The 19,899-nt window shown below is 37.5% G+C and overlaps 1 protein-coding gene across 1 annotated transcript in view; it reads right to left on the reverse strand.

The window, feature by feature from the left end:
- The window catches only part of ACOX3 (acyl-CoA oxidase 3, pristanoyl), a gene marked incomplete at its 3' end in the record, with an annotated part of 21,543 nt that extends 3,268 nt beyond the window's left edge, over positions 1–18,275 (reverse strand). Inside the window, exons 1-10 of the mRNA XM_010011897.1 lie at positions 18,114–18,275; positions 17,439–17,672; positions 16,373–16,444; positions 14,841–14,930; positions 13,098–13,241; positions 12,155–12,243; positions 3,716–3,812; positions 3,130–3,312; positions 1,641–1,763; positions 5–40 (exon numbers count right to left, since the gene is read on the reverse strand). Of these exons, the coding sequence (XP_010010199.1) occupies positions 5–40; positions 1,641–1,763; positions 3,130–3,312; positions 3,716–3,812; positions 12,155–12,243; positions 13,098–13,241; positions 14,841–14,930; positions 16,373–16,444; positions 17,439–17,672; positions 18,114–18,275 (1,230 nt within the window). The remainder of the gene's footprint in view (positions 1–4; positions 41–1,640; positions 1,764–3,129; positions 3,313–3,715; positions 3,813–12,154; positions 12,244–13,097; positions 13,242–14,840; positions 14,931–16,372; positions 16,445–17,438; positions 17,673–18,113) is intronic.
- Positions 18,276–19,899: the final 1,624 nt, after the last annotated feature.

The raw sequence follows: 19,899 nt of genomic DNA on the forward strand, positions 1-19,899 counted from the left end.
TGGCTGCAGATAAGGCATGAATCTCACGTCCCATATCAACCTGTGCGAAAACCAAGTTACAAATGAGCAATAACTTTTACACAAGGCAAGTTTATGGCAAATTAAGGCCATGGCTACATGTACTGCTTTATAATTAAGAAAAGAGTTACTGGCAATACATACATAAAGCTTTCTGAGATCTATGTGAGAATGGAGTTTATAGCTTGCTGCCACAAAAAAACCCTGCCACAACTGAAAAACCTTCAGCACTAACTTTCTTACATAGGACAGCAATAATTTGTGCCAAGTAATGGACACATGGGTATATCTTAGCTCAGATGTGCCAGCTGACATGAACTGTATGGGATAGTTCACTGCTTGCCAACCTTTTCCTCCCAAAGATGGAGAGGCAGGTGGTTGAAGATGGCATGCTCAGAGAAAGCTCCTATCCCCTCTTTGACACAGCAATCCCTCTCTCCCCACTCAGCAAGAAGATATTTATAATATTTACTGCCTTACATGGTTTTCATTGATCAATTTCTGCAGAGCAGGGAAACTTAAACGCATGCCCTCAAGTTCCAGAGAATCACAGTAGCCTGCATTTACACTAAGTCTGTTAGCCGTCCTATGAAAATGTGTTTGCAACTCCAGTTTCTGGAGATACTGGGTTGACAGTACCAAAGCTAGTTTAAAAGTAACTCCCTGGTTGTTTTTTGTTTGTTTGTTTGTTTTGAGATCTCCTGTAAAACAAAGGAATTTATAAGGATTACATTCTTAACATTGTGAATAACCAGATCTTTTTCTATCATGATTTCTTTTGTGATAGCCACTCTTTTGCCTAAGATTAGTGTCTGCAACAGAGACCTCCAGAGATAAAATATCAAATTTAAAAAAATCAAAAAGATTCTTCTCAGGTTTGTGCAAAGAAGAGAAACCAGAATACCCAGGCATTAGTTCACAAATCTTTCATTAGTTTTATTTTAGCCCCAAAAATGCCTCAGTGTTTAAGTGAGATCTGAGCAATACAGGGGCAGCACGAAGGCCCTAAGGATTAATACTTCTGAAATTTAAAAAAATAATCAAATTTATATGCTATAAAAAAGCACACTGTGGTTATTTTGGTTGAGAATCAGTCCTTGCAGAGACAGATAGATCAAACTATTTCCTCTGCAAAGGGGTGACTTCCAACAGTATGATTGTGGATGAAGAATTCAGCATTGAGAGTCAAAAGTCTTAACCTTTTTCTCCAAAAATATTTATCCTAATAGATGAATATGAATTGTGAGCTTAAGTCAGACTCCTAGTCTGTGCAGAAATTAAGAACAGTATCATTTCAGAGTCTTTGATATATGCCCTCTGAGGTATCATTTATAAGTTATATAGTTATAAGCTGAATTTGCATTATCATCATGTATTTATGATAAACAATATTGCAAGGGAACATAACCTTAAATCCCACAGAAATCAATATACTCACTCCATCAAAACTAATCTGGATGCTTTTCTGAATGCAACTTTAATCATTACTTTGTATGTCCCACATTTCTGAGATACTTAAAATTCTTGATTTTAAGATGGCCGTCTACGTAGGTCCTTCATTTAACAATTTCTGGTTTATTTTAGCAAAAGCTCAGCAAAGAAGAAGTATGTAAACATCTCACCTGTCTCTGACTCCTTTGCTTTGTCAATAAGCCTGCATAAAATTCTACAAAGTTCTCAAACAGGGATTTGGAGAAATAATCTAAGGCATATGCAGCAGCCAGATAAGGAAGAAGACGCCATTGCTAGAATAAAAATTAAACAGATTTGATTGCAAATCAGTATGTATTTTTTATAGTTATATATATGTAACTTATAATATTGAACCACTTGTATTTACTTTGTTCAAATTGGAAACCTGTTTTACGGAGAACTTAGCAATAACCATCTACAACCATGAAGAAGTGTAACTATACACAAGTCACAGTTACATTACTCTAGTTCATGCATTTCATGGATTTGTGATAACCATTCTGTTAAACCAGGGCAAAAGGTCACTGAAGCTTTGGGGACCAAGGATGTATTTTTGCCCTGTGTTTATACAACGTCTGGCATGCCGGGACCAGTCATGATTTATGTGTTTCTTCAGTACCAGCATGACAGAGGTTGTAACTGCTTCACTTGCTTGTTCAGTGCTTCATGTACGTTAGCACTGGTTGCATTCTGTGGAAAAAAACCCAAGGCTGGGAAGCAGAGAAAAATGCATCTTTGCTGCTCCATGCAACTCAGAGCCCTTCATGGGAAAAGACAACCTGCTTTTGTGGTAGAGCAATAAGGAAATGAGATATTCAGCAAGCAGAGCTCATGGAACAAGCCAAAACTGAGAAAAATGGAGACTTGGAAAATTGTGGGAAGCAGACCCTGGCTTATACAGAAGAGGTGGAAAGAAGGCAGCTTTCACCAGTTTTTAGAAACCCATGAAATCTTTCAAAGTTGCAAGACTAAGTGCAAACCTGGGAGAAAACACCCACTTTGCAAAGACAAACTGGGCAGGTTTGTTTTCGGCACTTCTTATATATTAAACTTTCTCATTCAGCAGATCTGAGTTTTCTCTATTTCCCAATTACCCTACATACTCTTGTTCTATTTCTTTTCAGAGCAAAATGTGTTTTTAATCTGCAAAATCTGCAAACGTTCATTCTATTCCTTTCAAAATACGTGCTATCTTAGACTTTACCACAATGAATGTCATTGATTTCTATACTTTCAAAGCATAAAGGCTAAGAAAAGAGAAAATTAGCATAGCAGCAAAAGAGGCACTGACATTTTTACACAATTACTAGTTTCTACATCTGCAATACTTTCATGTGTGCATAGAAGACAGTCTTTGAAAAGCTTATAATTTTAGAAACCGAATGTTTCTAGGTACTTCAGAGAAACATGAGTGTTTTGGGGTTTGCTATTCCAAGAATTTATACCAAGAGCCTGGTATATGCCAGGAGAATGTCTTGATTTGGAATGAACCCCCCGAGCTGCACTAGGAGTGGTACTTCAGGTGACACAGACAACTCTGGTTTCACTAACTTCAGTGTTCCTATTCTGATCTGTAGTAGCTCTGAATCTGAGTTCCATTATATAGAAATCTGCAGATGTGAATTCCAAAGTACTTACCTGCATTTGGTATTCAAGAACAGGTATTTCTTCATCATCAGTTGGTCCAAACTGACGGCGAGCTGCTGAGAAGCGAACGGCTATTGACAGGGCAAGCTTTAAATTGGTAGTGGAAATTGCTGTGATGAAAATTCTGCCAGTGGACAAGGATCCCAGAGCTGCACTAAAACGCTCTTTAACATCCTGAGTGAATAAAAGGCACAGACTGAATGGTGAGGCTAATGTTTCATTTACATCCCCTGTGAAGATACAATTCCTGTAGCAGGATCAGAGGCCCACTGGATTGGCCAATTTTGGGTTTTGACACATTCAGATAAGATGTTCAGGCAAGACTCAGAGCAGTTTCTCTAAACTACTTGATGCAAAGAGCAAGAAGCCAGTAAAATCAGTAAGGTGGGTTGAGACATCCCTGAAACACAATTAAAAAATGAGCATTCTGACTATCTGGTGAAATTGTCAACAGCCTTATCTAAGTTCAGGTACCTAGGACTTCCCAAAATGAGAGGCCCATGCTCTTTCTCTGAACCTACTTATACCTTTGTATATTTAATGAACTGTATCAACGAAACAAAACCTTGATTCATACCTTGATTGAACTTGAGTACTTCCCCTCAGGTGTGACATCTGCAGCTATACTCAGTATGTTTTCTTTAGGTATCCTGACACTGTGGAACATGGCAAATCTGTTGAAACACATACACAAGTCATGTAAAATCTACCTTGACATGGTCTGAGGAGTTTACAGAAAAAAAGGTCACAATGAAGACAGGATTGCACAATGATCTCAGGCATATCACTGAACTGAAAACAGTGCTCATCAAGCCAGGTGGGTAGTTTTAAGAGAGCATGCCTGGGAGATCAAAGGCTTTCAGAATAGGCAGAATGTCTTGACTATTTGTATTCTTCAGGAAGAAAGTGTATGAACTGTTTCACCCAAATGGGCAATACAGCTTGGCACAATAGCAGTAATATCAGCTCCATGCATGAATACCTCAGTATCTAATAGCACTTGAAAAGCTGTATTTGTAATCAAAGCAAATTCCTTTTTCCTGCCAATAAAGGCTGATCTTTTTAATAAGGCTCACGAGAGCCAGGTCTTTCACATTAATAAATTACATAAGGGCTGTACTGCTGCATGCACTTTAAAATTACGAGTTGTTTCCAAGGAAACATATCTGCATACTGAATTTATTCAACCTTAGAGATACACAGTATTTTTGGACTTAGCCATAGAGAAAAGTGTGCTATCCTGACCAAGGACCAGCTGCTCAGTGGCCTTGATGATGCTAAAAAGAGCTTTATGAAGTGCCAGTTTCAGTGAGACACTGCTTTCTAAAACAGAAGCAAATTCAGAATTTCAAAAAATCTGATTTTCATCTTTGTTAATATTTTTTCAGATCACTGAAAATAAAAAAAGTCATTAACAAAAGATCACTTTCCCTGCTCCCTGTATCATAAGTAAAATCCATCACAACTAAAGCCGTAGAGCAACTCCAATATTTTTAAGCAATAGCATGCATGTTAGAACTTGAGCTTTTTAAATATTATTACTCATTAATTACAGGAGAGAGTGTGTGGCAAGGTTTAGGTCCCTAGTTTAGCGCTCTCTTTTCCTAGTGACATCCATAGAAATACATAAAGGTGCTTCCTCCTAGAAGCTTACAATCCAAACATAAGGCAAGAAGCTACAAATGTGTTCAAACTTCTGGTGAGGCAGACCCTAACTACTTTCTTGATACGGTACCTGCCAGCCACAGTGTATTGGCATTGTTTTATAAGCCATTAGAACAAATAAGAATTTTAAGGAGGAATCTAAGTGGTAAAAGTAAGGAAGCTTCATGGATGTTTATAAAGGATCCCTCCCAAGTAGGAAAAGATACATGAAAGAAAACAATGAAATATTATTTGTAAAACTATTGAACGGGTGATAAAACTGGAATCCTAAACCAGACTAAAAAAGAGATGGTATAACCTTTGGTGCACAGATTAGTAAATTTCAAAGGGGTCCAGCTTTTGGGCATTCTCTTTGGAAATACGTATTTGGAGCATGTTTAGTCCTGTGTGTAATGAACAGTAAGATTCATGGTAGTAATAACAAGGAATAAGATGGCAAAATGTCCTTTTGTGGTTTACACTGCAGTGATCAGTTCAATTCATTTAGCAAAGCTCTGCAGTTGCAGAAAATTACATCTACTGGTATGTGCTTGAAACTCTAGAGATCTTAAACGACAAATTCCAATTTACTAATATATAAATCTATATATTAATAACCTACTTTTAGGAAATGCAAGCCTACTAATATTGAACATGTGGCAGATGTGTGCTGAACATAGCAGCCCTCAAAATGTCTGAAACTGTTTAACCCACTTTCACTTGTTGTGATACAATCCCAAATAATTAAATCTATAGGATATCCTTTGTTGGAAAGAGAAAAAAAATCTTATAGAAAGTTTTATTATAATCTGTCTGACATAAATATAACATAGCTAATTCTGTACCACATAAAAGATTACCTAGAATTATTTTGATTAAAATCCACATGTATACCCTTCTCATAACATTTTTCACAGCTAGTGAACCAGAACACATTTCCAATCATTATATAACAATCTAGTTTCTTAAAATCAAATTAGTTCAAATAGGAGTGTTTGAAAGTTCAGAGTTTTCCTTTGGTGTTGTCCATTACAGAGACATTATTTCCTTCTTTTTTCTGTAAGCTATGAAAATAAACGCATATAAGATGGCAAAAACTTTAAGAAGCAAAAGAGAGAGACAGAACTATCCATTAAAAATCACATAGAAAATTCCCATGTATAAAGGAGTAAGATATATTGCCTATAAGCACCAGTGTTGAAAATAATAGCAGAAACTTACAGGACCTTGGAGTTAGGTGACCTCATGAGATCATTGCCAACTGCTGTTACGCTCTTTCTCCAGGAACTTTGCTATGTGAAATTGTTAGACATACTGGCCAATTTGAACTTGATATTGGAACATATTAAAAATAAAGAGTAAAATTTAATGAAGTCAATGATCACATTTCTAATGGTTATTAGCCTAGAAAATGCACTGAATAGACATGGTGCACATCTGTCAACGCATTCAGGGGGAAAATCTCCTTAAAGCATTGAAGAAATATCTTACAATAATGGAACTGTATACACAGTCATGGGGATATCATGTACCAGCAAGTTTGGGAAATGGCTACATTTCACATGGTGATGACAAGACCATAGGTTTGAAAGCTACCCTACTTAGGGCCTCTTCTGCATAGCAAGCAGTGTGACTGAGATTAAGACCTCTCAGCAAGAAAGACAGATAGCTGTCACTTTAAATATGTATCATAGGCCTCTATAGCAATGTCTAATTTTACATCATGTAGTCCACAGGTAAAAACCTGTATCACTTATATTTCTACCTAGACTAGCTGAGCAGAGAGTGAAGTGCTATTCCAATAGCAGCATTCTTGTCTGGGTCCTTTGGCCAGTGGTTTAGGGAACATTTCAAGCAAAGTTAATCTTAATGACTTTAAATCATGCAATAGTAGTTCATCTGGTGTGCAGTAATGTTGATAAAAAAGGAGCAGCTGGAAAAGCTACGCGCTCCTTTTGCCAGTACTAAATTAATAAGCTGTTACCTATAGTACAAATAGCTCAAACATGCTTTGGTGAATTTCAGACTCACTAAAATGCCTTTCCTGCCAGCTTTTGTTATTGACTACGTTAGAGATGGTGCAGTGACAGTTCCTTCAATCCTTCCAGCCAGAAACAGAAAGCAGGTGAATGGTATTGGAAGGCTGAGCGTGAAATGATCTCACGGCTGTTTATGGGATACAGTAAACCTTGGGAAGAATAACTCTTGAGAGGTTTGGTGAAAAAGTTGCAGAAGGAAAGAGAACAGCCACATGTTCCAGACTGAAACTCACAGAAAGGTTAGAGCTGAAAAGAGTTATAGAGAAGCTGGGAGAAACCGCAGAGCAAAATTTTAGCTCTAGTTTCTATAGTCAAGGCTCTAATCTAAGAATGCAGCTCTGTAATAGTAATCCTCAGTAGCATTGCATTTTATAGGCCTGCTAATCCTATCTTAACGTACTTCATAGGCACACAAAGACCTACTCATGCTGAAGTTCTTACTAGTCTTAAGTGCAAATTGTGCAAGGAGTTTTGGATGTGCAGATTCCTGCAACTGTCAAGAGCTGACAGTGCTCTGCTAAGGAAGAAAAAAGATTGTTTGAAGTTCACCAAAGATGTGAGGCTGTATTTCTGTGGTTGATAAAACAAATGTGTGACCAGATCTGACGCTACTTTTCCCCATTAGCACCACTAAGTACCTCTCAGCGTGAACTGCCTTTGGCTGCATAGTTTTAAGGCACATGTGAGTGACAAAAATGAGGGAACAAAGCAGCACTCTTCAGCAATGTGACTACATCTTAGTCATGTGCACAATACTGTGTATACTCATATAGTGTCTAACCTCAACTGTCAAAACTAAGTGGATAGGGTCAAAACAGAAAAGTATCAATAATTCCACTGTAAAAATAATTATTTTGACCTAAACTGAAAATCTACAGGATGTGTCCTGCGAAACATTTGATTTAACTGTCAAAGTGGCACTACTGCTCACAAGGACTGAAATATTGATGATATTGCATTCAGATAATGTAAGTACAGGAACAGGCATTTTTAACATTTAGTTTTATTTTACAGTTGCTTCATTACTGTTGTAATTGTTTGTGCCTCCAATCAGAGGTTGCAAGACAATAAAAACAAGACAATAGACAAGCATAAGCTTGTTTATTTGAGAAGCAGGACTGATCTCTACATTTGGTTTCTTATTCACATGTCTGTACTTTTTCTTTACATGTACTGGAACTGCCTCTTCTGTGGCCTTGCAGTGAACCAGACCTGACAAATGATCCGGTTGAAGAGAGCCAAATTTGGTGGGTTTTTTTTTGTCAGATTAGTTTCCAGGCACTTCCAGTTCCCTAGTTGAGTCCCCTACACTGCTACAGAATGTCCCAGCACAAAGAAAAAGGCAGCGTGGGAGTAGAAGCAAACAACCAAAGAAGCTGAGTATGGAAATTATCTTCACCAAACTACTGCTTCAGCTTGTAAGATGAAGTTCCAAAGATTATTTATGCTTCAGCCATGTATTACAGCTCCTATCTTCCCAGTGAAACAACCGCAACCATTGCAAAATCTAAAAGTCAGGAGGATAAACACTAGGAGATAAAAAACCCTTGAAGGACAAGACTTTCATTTGTTCTGCCCTTAAACTAGCAGTAGCAGAATCTTAATGTATCATTGGCAGTGATACTGAAATAGTAACAAAGGAAAAAATAGGAATTAACCATTTAAAAGTCATCTGTAAAGGCCTGGAGGTTATGTGATGTATGCCATCTTCACCAGTACACAAGGAATTGTAGGGAGGGCTTTCAGAACCTGCTGTCTCTTTCCAGGATGGCTCTTTTACACTCTTTATTCCTATTCTGCCCAATAAATCCCCTTTACCCATTTTCTCTTGGGTGTTTTGTTTTGTTTCCAGTATCCATAAAACTGACTCTGGCCTCAGTGATTTCTAGAGAACATGCTGAATGTCTTAGCATGTTGTATGTCTGGAGAGATTGATCATATTTTAATTCTACATGAAAGGCTGTTAAACTGCAAATTAAACACTCTGGTTTTCCAAAGTCCATCATTATAATTAGATGCAGTTAACAATTCTTTTTGCTCCAGAAAGACCCTTTTCTCCCCTACAAAGAACTCAGTTAAAATAAATAGCATTCTATGTGGCAGTGATTTATCTTTGATAGCTTCATTTCACTAATTCTTCCCTAATCATAGGTTCTGTCTGCTTAACAAACTGTACCCACATTATCGATGGATACCTCTGAATGAGCTCAGAACATGTTTTACACAGACAGGCATGTTAAGCACCACTTCAGAAACACAATTGTAACTGATTTTCAAACTCTTCGCCACATGGATTCAGTTGGGCATCATTTCCATTTCTGGAGTGGGAAAAGTAGTGATTTGCTGCTAGTTAAAACTGGAGATGAAACTTGTTCACCACCAACTCAGTGGCAATCATTTACTGACGTGCACTGCAGCCACGGGTAATTTTGGTAAGGTTACACTAGCCAGGTTAGGCAACAAAGCAAAAGAAAAGGAACACCAAAGGGAAGAAACAGAAATGCACATCAGCATTGACCCAAGCTCTTCCTTTATGTCCCTCCTCTTGTGCCTGCCATGGATTTCATTGAAGAGCCCCTGGATCCCAAATACCCACAGGTTTTTCAGAGGTTGTTTTTGCTACATCATTTTGGGACCTCAGTGAACAGCATATTTCAAAGACTGCCAGAGCACTAGCAACAGGTGGACATTTTTATATCATAAAACTAAAGAGTGAAGCAGGTGCATCCCCTGGTGGCAGTCTGATTTATTTTCTGGTAACAAAAAGACCAGTCTAAAATCTCCGTAAGAAAAACTGGAGTTCTGGTTTTAATCATTTATGTATTGATTACACAGTTTTTTGTAAACAACAGAGAGAAAGAAGAATATTTTAAAGTGATTTTGTCATTTTTGTCAGGGTAGCTGAAGCTACAAAGACTTGCAAAACCCATGTGATTTTTGGACGTTCCAATTATGAAACCATGGGAATTACTTGGAAAGACAGACTTGGAAGCAGCAGGCTAGTCAATTGGATTTGCACTGCAAAAATTCCCACATTACTTCTGAAATTCTTTTGTTACTGAAAACATTACACTCTGCATTAGCAGGAAACCAGCTTTCAGCCAAACGACCCAAGAGGTTAATTGTTTTCCAAAGCCGGAAGGGACAACTACAATCACTTTCTGAGTTCTCTTACATAGCATAAAACAATGGCATCTTCCAAGGAAGTTCTGGAATTTCTTCCGCACATCCTTCCTAAGTGTTCAGAAGCTTAACTCTCTGTACTCATACTGAAAATTAGTAGCATCAGCTTTATGAAGTACAGGAACAAATTTCGACATCTCTGCCAGAGATGTCAGGCTCTGATCTTCACTCTGACCATTTATCCCCAGTGTAACTACATAGAAATAGACCTGACAGTTACTAAGTGCTGATGGTAGCTACAGTCTCTACAGTCCCCATCCAGGCCTTCATGTACCTCTGAAGAACTATGTGTACAAGTCCTGGCATTTTTGACAGCTCAGTGTGAGCAGAAATGTTGCAAACCAAAACCTAGTTCTCTGGCTCTTGTGAACAATGTTGGCATCTAGGCTCAGACCCCCCCGAGAAAATAGCTGAGGTAGATGAGGAACACAGGCTCCTAGAAATTTCAGCTGAATTAAGAGTATTTATTGGTAACCTTGGGCTCCCTTCTTAATGCTCAGGTGCTGCCTTAAACTGAGGCATTGCTGTTAGCAGAAAATGATATTTTTTTTTAAAGCAAGGCAAAGTAAACAGAATGGCTAGAATGCCCTACGACTGCTTTACATAACATGTGATGCTGTAACTAAGGTATGGGGCCCCATCTGACATTAAGATAGGAAGTCACTGGTATCTCTTATTTACATTATGTATTAAATGGATTACAATTTCAGATTATTCAGTTGTTACCTATATTTTAATAATGCTCTATTTTTTCCCAGTGGATCAAGGGATAAATGGATTTTAAAATAACATCCATTTTGATACTATGTGACAGGCACGCTCTTCTCCTTCCTTGCGTTGCATGTAAAACTATGCTGCAAATTAAGAATGCACAGCAGGATTTGAACATTTCTATAGAAATATGAAGCTGAACTACATTTTGATCGCTCAGTCCTATGTTGCTGTGCCATCTGGTGGGTAAGAGTTTGTAATGCAGAGGCAGGCAAAAATACCACCAAAGTCCATCCTCCCTCCCCTTCTTTTCCAGTCCTTTTCATGTTTTTCCTTCATAAAACTTAATTTTCTGATTTTTTTTTATTTTGTCTGTGTCTTCAGGCAAAAGAGCATCAACGAAAATGAGATATCTAGACATAAATGACAGTGCTATTTTTGCCACTACAGACTATTTGGGACATCAGGAGGATGCTGGCACAGAACTACGCCCTTCTGGAAAGCCAAAGCTATTACATTTAAAAGCTGGACAAACCTCAGGATGTCTATACTTTGTTTACTGCAATGGCATGTTATGAAGTACAATACATGTATCTGTAATGAACTGAATTGATACAAAAAGGTAAATCTGAGGCATAAAGAAGTGACATCTTCCTTTCTCCTGTACAATTTTATGTCTGTCTACACAGAACTATATAACTCATACAGGGGTTTAAACCACAAGTTTTACATAATGACTGTTTTAATACAGAAATCTACCACGATTTCTTCACTGTCTCTCATCCCCATCAGATGCCTTTGGTTAGTAAAGCACATTGAAGTCGATGACTCAGAAAGGAGCTCAGGTACTTTTCATTTCAACTGTATGCAGAGAATACAGAAAAAAACAACTTCTCTTCTGCAGTAAACAGGATTAGACAAGAAATCCCACGTTTTAAACAAGATACCTAGTTTCTCTACTGGGTCTCATTAATCTTACATCCTTACTAAGAATAAACCTTGTCTGCGGACCTCCGTTAGCCTTTCTGTGGGCTGGAAGTTGACACATAAAATAATTAAGCCTTACACTCAGGTGGGTGGAAAGGCTGATTCAGTTGTTTACTCAGAACTTAGTGCATTTCTGTTGGGGTTTTTGGTTTGTTTGTTTTCATTATTATTGTTGCAGAGTCTATGACTGCAAGAACATTCAGGAATACTCACAGAGTATCAGAGGCACTTCATATTCTAAAAAGTCAGAGAAGCTGATGGTTATTCAGATACAAAGTACTGAAATTCAAGATTATTCAATCTGGTGTTTGAGGTTTTTTTAGAAATACTAACAATTTAAAACCACTAGTGAATACGTCAGAAGTAAAGACAAAACTGACACAGGAGGATATTTGCACCACTACAGTGTGATATAATCTAGAATGTTTCTTCCTTCAAATGGATTGACTTACCCATTATCCAACCCATTCTGCCCAAGTTTTCTTCCTATGTCACCTACCATCACACCTGGCACTGGTAGGAGAGTTTTTGTATCTCGAATCTGCATAGAAGAAGGAACAAAATATTATTTCAGTTGTGGAATAATGAAAGTTACTGGCTGAACTTCTGAAACAGTGAAAATATTCCCAACTTGGATTCTGCTATTATGCTGAAGAAAACTCCCTGTTGTTTTCAAGCACATAATCCCGGATATAACTTGTACTCATTCAGGACACAGATCCCTTAATGAAAACTACTTTGGCAATATGACACTAATTGCATCACTGTGTTAAATATGCCTTAACACTGATGACTGCTTTCATCAGACTACATTGAAACCTTCTTCAAGTGTACACAAACACAGCAGAAATCAATGGAACTTTTATGTAACAACCAGCTTTGAGATATTCCCTAATTTTGTAATAAATTCTGCTCAGTCTGCGACTACTTCATTTTACTATGGACAACTTCTCTACTGCATTGCTGTTTTTTCCAATGACTTTAATCTTAGAAACTGCTATCTGTGGTAGAAGCTTGCAGATTTCATGCAGATCAGCCTGCAGCACTGGCAGACATAAATCATCTTAAACTTCATCCAAGGCTTTCAGGATTTACTATAGCACAGGTTAGTTCTAACTATACGAGTAGTGTGATAACCTGGAGGCTTTTCTGGAGCTTTTTTGTATTTTTCAGAAGTTTCTGCAGAAAACTGACAGTACAAAACTGGCCGTACACTCATCACAAAATCAGTGAACATTGAAAACCAGTACACTTGTTACAATTGCAAAAAATGTTAAAGGCACTAAGTAAAGAATTGTTTGGTCAGATATAAACAACAGCGTAACAGAAAGTCTTCAAGTTGAAGCCAGTCCCCCCCAAGGAAAACAAAAAAGATTGGCAATATTTGTACTTTACCTGTACAATAAAGGAATGTAGTCCATGGCACTGTCCATCAGGAGTATAAAGTTGAGCATACACAACTGCATGAGTGGCGTGTTTCCCCATATTACCAACCCAGAACTTTGCAGCTTCAAAGTCAGGAGTATTGATGATAAATTCCTGTATCCAGGAAGAAAGTAGCAAATGACATAAATCCTAAAAATCAACACACAGCTATTTTCTATTTTTTTTTTTCATGACCATAGTAATGTTTTGGAAACATCCATTAGCTGCCAGGATTTCATTCCATACTCCACTCCAACAGCTGAGATCTCTCTTACTGTATTCAACTTTGGAGAGAAGCTTGGAAAAATCTGGAGCTGAAAAAGTTCATTACTTCATTGTAAAGCCTGAAATTCAGCCTTATAATTGGCCATTTAAACTGTTCAAAAAAAGTAAAGCAAAGTGATGAACTCAGAAGCATTTCCAAGATCTCAGGTTAAGCTGAGCTGTGAGTCCACGTGAGAGACTGTGAGGGCCATTTCAGCTGTGAGGGCTAAACCTATGCAGTTTTGTATGGAAAAGAAGCCTGGTTAACAGTGTGAAAAGCAGTGCACTTCCCAGTTTGGACAATTAGGGAACCATGTCGAGGAATTCTGAAGAATACATGTATCCTGAAATTTAGACATAGCTTCAGCATTCAGAATTTTAGACTCCAAATTATGTGCATTCTGAATGTAAAAGAAATCAGAACTCAGAGCTTCATGATATTAACAAAGATTTAGTCATTTCGGCCATTTTTACTACAATGCCCTCATCACCAGCCTAAAACTCAATTTATTTAAATGGAACTTTTCATGCTGTCAATCTCACAAGTCTGTTGTTTGTTTTTCATGGAGATCTGATCATTCACGTTGCACAAATGCTCACTGATTTGCCTGCATATGAAAATTCACAGACAGGAATGTTGTCCTACTGAAGAATATAAAATCTTACGTTTCAAATCTATGATTCCTATTTCTTAGTCTTCTGAAGCTACGTTAAGATGTGCCACTGTTGACAGTAATAGCACCCACTTCTGTATATTACAGTGCAATAAAAAGCCAGAGTCTTTGGGGAAGATGATAAGCCTCCCTTCTGGGGACATTAAGTAACACATTTTAAATTCAACTTGGCATAAATGCTGCATGCAGATGACAAAAAGAAAATTCTATCGGTCTCCCCTTTTAACTTCCATTTTCTTCTACCTTAACATAAAACTACTGTAATTTCTGAATAAATGTTAGGACAATAAATTTATTTCTGCAGTAATATTGCTTTCAGAAAGCAAATTATCAGTAGTAAGCACTCCCCTAATGGAAAAAGCAGTTTATTGTTTTCCTCTTTGGGTCTCTCTTATAGTCTTGTTATCTCTTTTTTGTATTTCTTTTACTCAACCTCAGGAAATAATGCTAATCTTTGTATATAAAGCCTTCACTTTTAAAGACAAAAGACAATATAATCTGCATGTTCAACTATTCCTAAAGAGACACAACAATGAAGAAGACTGCTATCCTTATTTTATATCACAGTCAGAAGTGAGAGCAAGAAAACAGTAATTGCTGGGTTTATTGTAATTATTTATAATAATGTAAATACATGGCCTTTTTCTTCTTTTTTACATTTGGAGTTGCACTTAGTTCGTTCTTGTTAAACAAAGAAATCCCCAAATCATTCTGCTCTGTTAGTAAATAACAGAGCTTAAGTGTCAAATACTATTCCTGTGCATTAATAACTAACCTGAGTGCTAGGATCAAATGTGGCAGTAGTCCGTATGCCTTTGGTATTAGTTCCATGGCTGAGTTCAGTCAGAGCAAAACATCCAAAAATCTAAATAAACAGATAAAAGGCATGTTGTCATAGCAACTAAAATGATAACATTATCAAATTATTGCAAATTGAGCTGTGAAAGTAACTTGCAAGTGCAAGAAACTAGTCAAATGTAACCCTAAGGCTACGACATCATGCCTATGGTAGAGTTAAAGGTACTTTTTCCTTTGCTGATGGATGACTCATTCAGGCAAGTACAAATTATTACATCCACTGACCAAGTTTCCAGCTGTCTGGGTTGAAAGAACTGTTGCATGGTGAAAATCTGCAAGTTTGCTTGCATTACAAGCAGTTCTGGGAACTCCCAAAGTTAGGGGAAAACCAGAATGGGGCTGTTTATTTTTAAAATTGCAAATAGCCTTAATTATTGAAGAGGATAAATTTCTATCAGATCAATGTATGGATACACTTGGTTCTCGGCAGCATTTGGGAACACTGTCTGATTGAAGCTCCACTGAGATGTGCATGCTGCAACCCTTTACCCTATACTGGTTTGGCCTGTAGTATGCTCTTCAGTAACAAACCTTTTGAAAAGCAAGTGAGAATAAAACAACAAAACAAAAAACTGAAGCTTCAGGCAAAATAATTCTGACAAATGCATATCCTAAGGCTTTTGCTTTGGCTGAGAGTCATTAAAGGAGTTTATCCTGATCTTCAGCATGGGGTATCCAATCAGAACTATGTAGCAGTATATTGCTGTCTATGAGCAGACAGAAAACCACACAATTTCAGAAAATTAAATAAGCAACAAAGGTGCATGGCTAGCAAAAATAAAAAAGAATAAGTGATAAAGATAACAAGAGAAGCATGAAGCTAAATTGGAGTGTACTTAGCATATATATCTTGCAAAATCAAAAAGGGTCAGGCTGGACAGCGAATGCTGCCCACATGGCCAAATGGCATAGACAGAAGAAACTGTTCAGGATTGGCTCCTTCTATATCAGATAGGCTGCACTTACTCTGCAAGGTACTTGGTCCTGAGTCTCCACTGGACTCCATGTGGTGTTTCTGTGGCATTAAGACATTATTATTTTCCATTTTATAGCACCAGAATGTAATTTTTATAGCATTGTGGCAAGGGTATGTTTTGCACAGTGTATGATGTAGATGTGGGAGGAAGGAGTGTTCGACCATGCAAAACTTGCTAGCATACTCTTAAATGAATGTGGATGGAGACTAAATTGGTATCATCTACATTGCCTTTTGGGGGAACTAAACTTTGTCTGCATGTTAACTTGGACAGTCTAAGACAGATCCAGAAAGTGGCATAATAGCTAGCAGTGAGGATAGTCAGGGCTTAGTGCTTTGATCTGCTCCTTGATCTTTTATTTTGCTGTTTAGAAGTACCTAGGTACATAAAGAGATCAGAATTAAAAAAAAAGTGCAGGAGATGCCACGGTTCTGACTGTGCCCATTGCTCACAAATTAAAAAAAAAAATTACCTCCATGCTATAAATTTGTTTCACAAAGTCTGCAAACCTCTTAGAAGCACTCAAAATCGGACCTGCAAACACCTGTAAAAACAGAGAATTAGGAATGAAATCTGTGACCCTGCGACAGAAAGCACAAATTGCTCATGCATAATAATTTGTAATAGTGATGTCCATTAAACAGACCAGTAAACCACTATTTAGTCTATAGCTGGAGGAGTAAGTGAGGATTTGATTGTGTCAAGGCCCCATTGCAGGGGACTGAACTTTACACAGCTCTAACCTGATCAAGCCTTCATTGCAAGCCCTTAAAAATGCTTAATGAGATCACTTTGCACTGGTTGTGATGTCTCCGTGAGTAAAGTAAAACTTTAAGACTATTCTAGTTAATTTTATTGCAAGAGAAGGTAGCTGCTTCAAGATCAGACACCGTTTTTAAAGCTACCTTTGGTTTTTCTAGATGGGTATTCACATAATAAAACTACAACAACTCCTCTGCCATGTGTATAGTAATAATTAATTCAACTAATATTATTTGACCAGCTATGTCAAGTATTCTTCTTGAGAGGCTCATCTAAGGAGCAACTGAGGAACAGAATCCCAGCCACTGATGTCACTAAGAAACTTTATATTCCTTCTGGATTCTGCCTTGAATCAAGTGACTGGGGATTAGGCAAGAAAGTTTCTGATACCTGTATCTGTAGCAAAGACATAGCTACCAAACAGGGCCCAACAACCAAGTTCTTTGGCTGCTGTTATGCTAGAGAGGAGGCAGAAGTGTGTTTACCAAAAGAAAGTGGAGCTGTAGGAATCAAGGTATCTTTCTGTAGCCCTGTCTATACTGCTCCACTTGACTTTTCCAGTGAGATTCCAGGGGAGACAGGACTTAATGACAAAGATGTGCTAAGTTCATCCCACAGCTGATTCTTTTAAACAGTTAAACTGAATTATATTTTTGAAAACAAAGGACTGGGGAAAAGGTACAGCTTTAATAAAATAGGCAGAAAACTACAGAATTCTGTTATTCAAGACACTTAAATTCAAATATACACCCTTATACTTTTTGAACTGTACTTACACTGCAATGTAAGAAGTACTGGAGACATGGAGACCAATCGTACATTCCTATACAGATCATTAGATTAAATATCTTTAATGGGTTCTCTGTGATCTCTTGCAGAGTAAGAAAATCATACTCAAAGAGCCTTTTACAGCGCAGAAATGTCAGCTCCTGATATTTTTCACGGCACAAATCTTCGCCAGGACGATGTGCAAATAGAGGATCGCTTTCCAGAGCAGAGAAGATTCTATTCTTGAGGTGGAAAAAATGACATCATACTGTTAACCTAAAATTATTAGCAAAACAAGTTAATGTTCTTCTAGGATAATACTAGGCCTCAAACTACAACTGTTTGTTAGAAGAACTAAATTTATAAAGCCAAAATTCCAGAGAGATAAAAAATATATTTAAATGGTCTGAACTAATTCTGGGAAAATATAGTTCTTTCTCAGTTTGAAATTAACTTCTGTAATATAGCACCTGCTGGTCTCCCCTGTCCTGATGTTCAGTAATGAGAGTTTAAGTAGGTTGCTTAAAAGTTCTGCTCTGGAAACTGGATGTGCAAAACCAATTTCTTCATGCTCCATATCTATAGAGTATAAATGCTCCATATCTACAGAGTATATATACTGTCACTTTGAAAATCACATACTCCCAAAATTAAAACATGCTTACAATTCTTGCAAAGTTTACCTTCATCTGGATGACATCTTCGCCATCTAGGAACACTGCCATCTCCTTCCAGTTGAAGGAAGCTTTCCTACGATATCTGCAAAGCGGTCCTTTAGGGAAATCTGGTAGCAAAGTATCCCATGAGCTTTGGTTGCCAGTAGCTTCTTTCAGTGTGGGTGCCATTTTTAGCTAAACTGCACCAAACAAGAAAAGATACATCATAAACTGAAGCACCACAGATGCCTAATTTTTTAATAATAAAAAGAAATCAAAAGGGTTGTTAATTAAATCCACAGACTTTTTCAAATGCATGAGTACAAAAGCCTTTCATCAAATGTAAATGAATTATATGGTCTTTCTTACTAAAATAAAAACTCAACCTTGTTAAATAAGCAAAATATGAAACAATGACACCATTGGTTAATATTGCATAATAAGAAAGGGAGGATGATACAAAAGATCCATGCAAGCAAATAGCATGTCTTAAATAACAAAACATGAATAATTGTTACCTCACTTCTAACTTACATGCAAAATAATAGAAGAAAAATAAAGCACCCAAACGTGCATACAAAGCCGTGTTCAAATGCAGAGGATGCCTGTATCATTTCCACATTACTAATTAGCATTTAAACAACTTCTAAGTGGCATGTTGGTTATATATTAAGGTTTGTTTTCATGTAATGAAGTGATGAGCCATTGTTCATGCTTAAACATGAGACAGAAGACATCAGTGAACCATTGGGAATACTGTTCCTATCTTCCACTGGTTGAATATATGAAAGAATACATTTTGATATGGTGAACATTTAGAATTGTGAAACTAGACCAGTATCAGTGTGTTGTCTATCACTAACACTGACTTGAATAGAATAGGCAAATGGGACAAGCAGGTAGCTCTGTCTGCAATGGGTCTGTGAAAGGTACAGATTAATCCTGCATAAAAGTAACTACCATCGTAGTAACTACAGAACACATAAAGCTATAGGGCTTTTCTTCTACATGGTTGATGGAGTTCTGGAAAATTGTAAGCACATAGGTATGCACTTCTCTTAAGTGTCATATTGCCATACTTAAATTTAAAATAATACAAAGTATAACCTTTGCAACTGCACTTAAACGCCACCTTTCCTTCTTTCTTCCCCAAAGTTCAAATTTTCATTTCTGTTTGTTCTGGTTTCTGTTATTATTCTGTTGGAGTAATTTTTTTTCTTGGCAGCTGGTACAGTGCTGTGTTTCGGATTTAGTGTGACAGCAATACTGATAACATATGGATCTTTTAATTGTTGCTAAGCAGTGCTTATCCTGAACAAGGACTTTCCAGTCGCATGCTCTGTCTGTGAGTAGGGGCACAAGAAGCCAGGAGGAAGCAGAGACACCTGACCTGAACTAGCCAAAGGGGTATTCCAGACCACAGCACATCATGCCCAGTATATAAACTGGGCGGAGTTACCTGGACGGGGATGATCACTGCTCAGGTTGGTCTGAGCACTGGTCAGCGGGTAGTGAGCAATTGTATTGTGCATCACTTGTCTTTCTTAGGTTCCCTCTCTTTTTCCTGCTATAATTATTATTATTGTATTTTACCTTATTTAAATTATTAAATTGTTCTTATCTCAGCCTGTGGGTTTTACCTTTTTCTGATTCCCCTCTCCATCCCACTGGGCAACGGAACGAGTAAACAACCACGTGCTACCTTAGTTGCCAGCTAGGGTTAAACCACAACACTGTTATGTGATGGCTTGTCACATTCTTAGTCTGTCTTCCCACTAAGTATTTTTTTATGAATACAATCTTTCTTTCGAGA

The sequence above is a fragment of the Nestor notabilis genome, unplaced genomic scaffold (assembly GCF_000696875.1).
Source record: "Nestor notabilis isolate BGI_N333 unplaced genomic scaffold, ASM69687v1 scaffold163, whole genome shotgun sequence".
NCBI classification, from domain to species: domain Eukaryota; kingdom Metazoa; phylum Chordata; class Aves; order Psittaciformes; family Psittacidae; genus Nestor; species Nestor notabilis.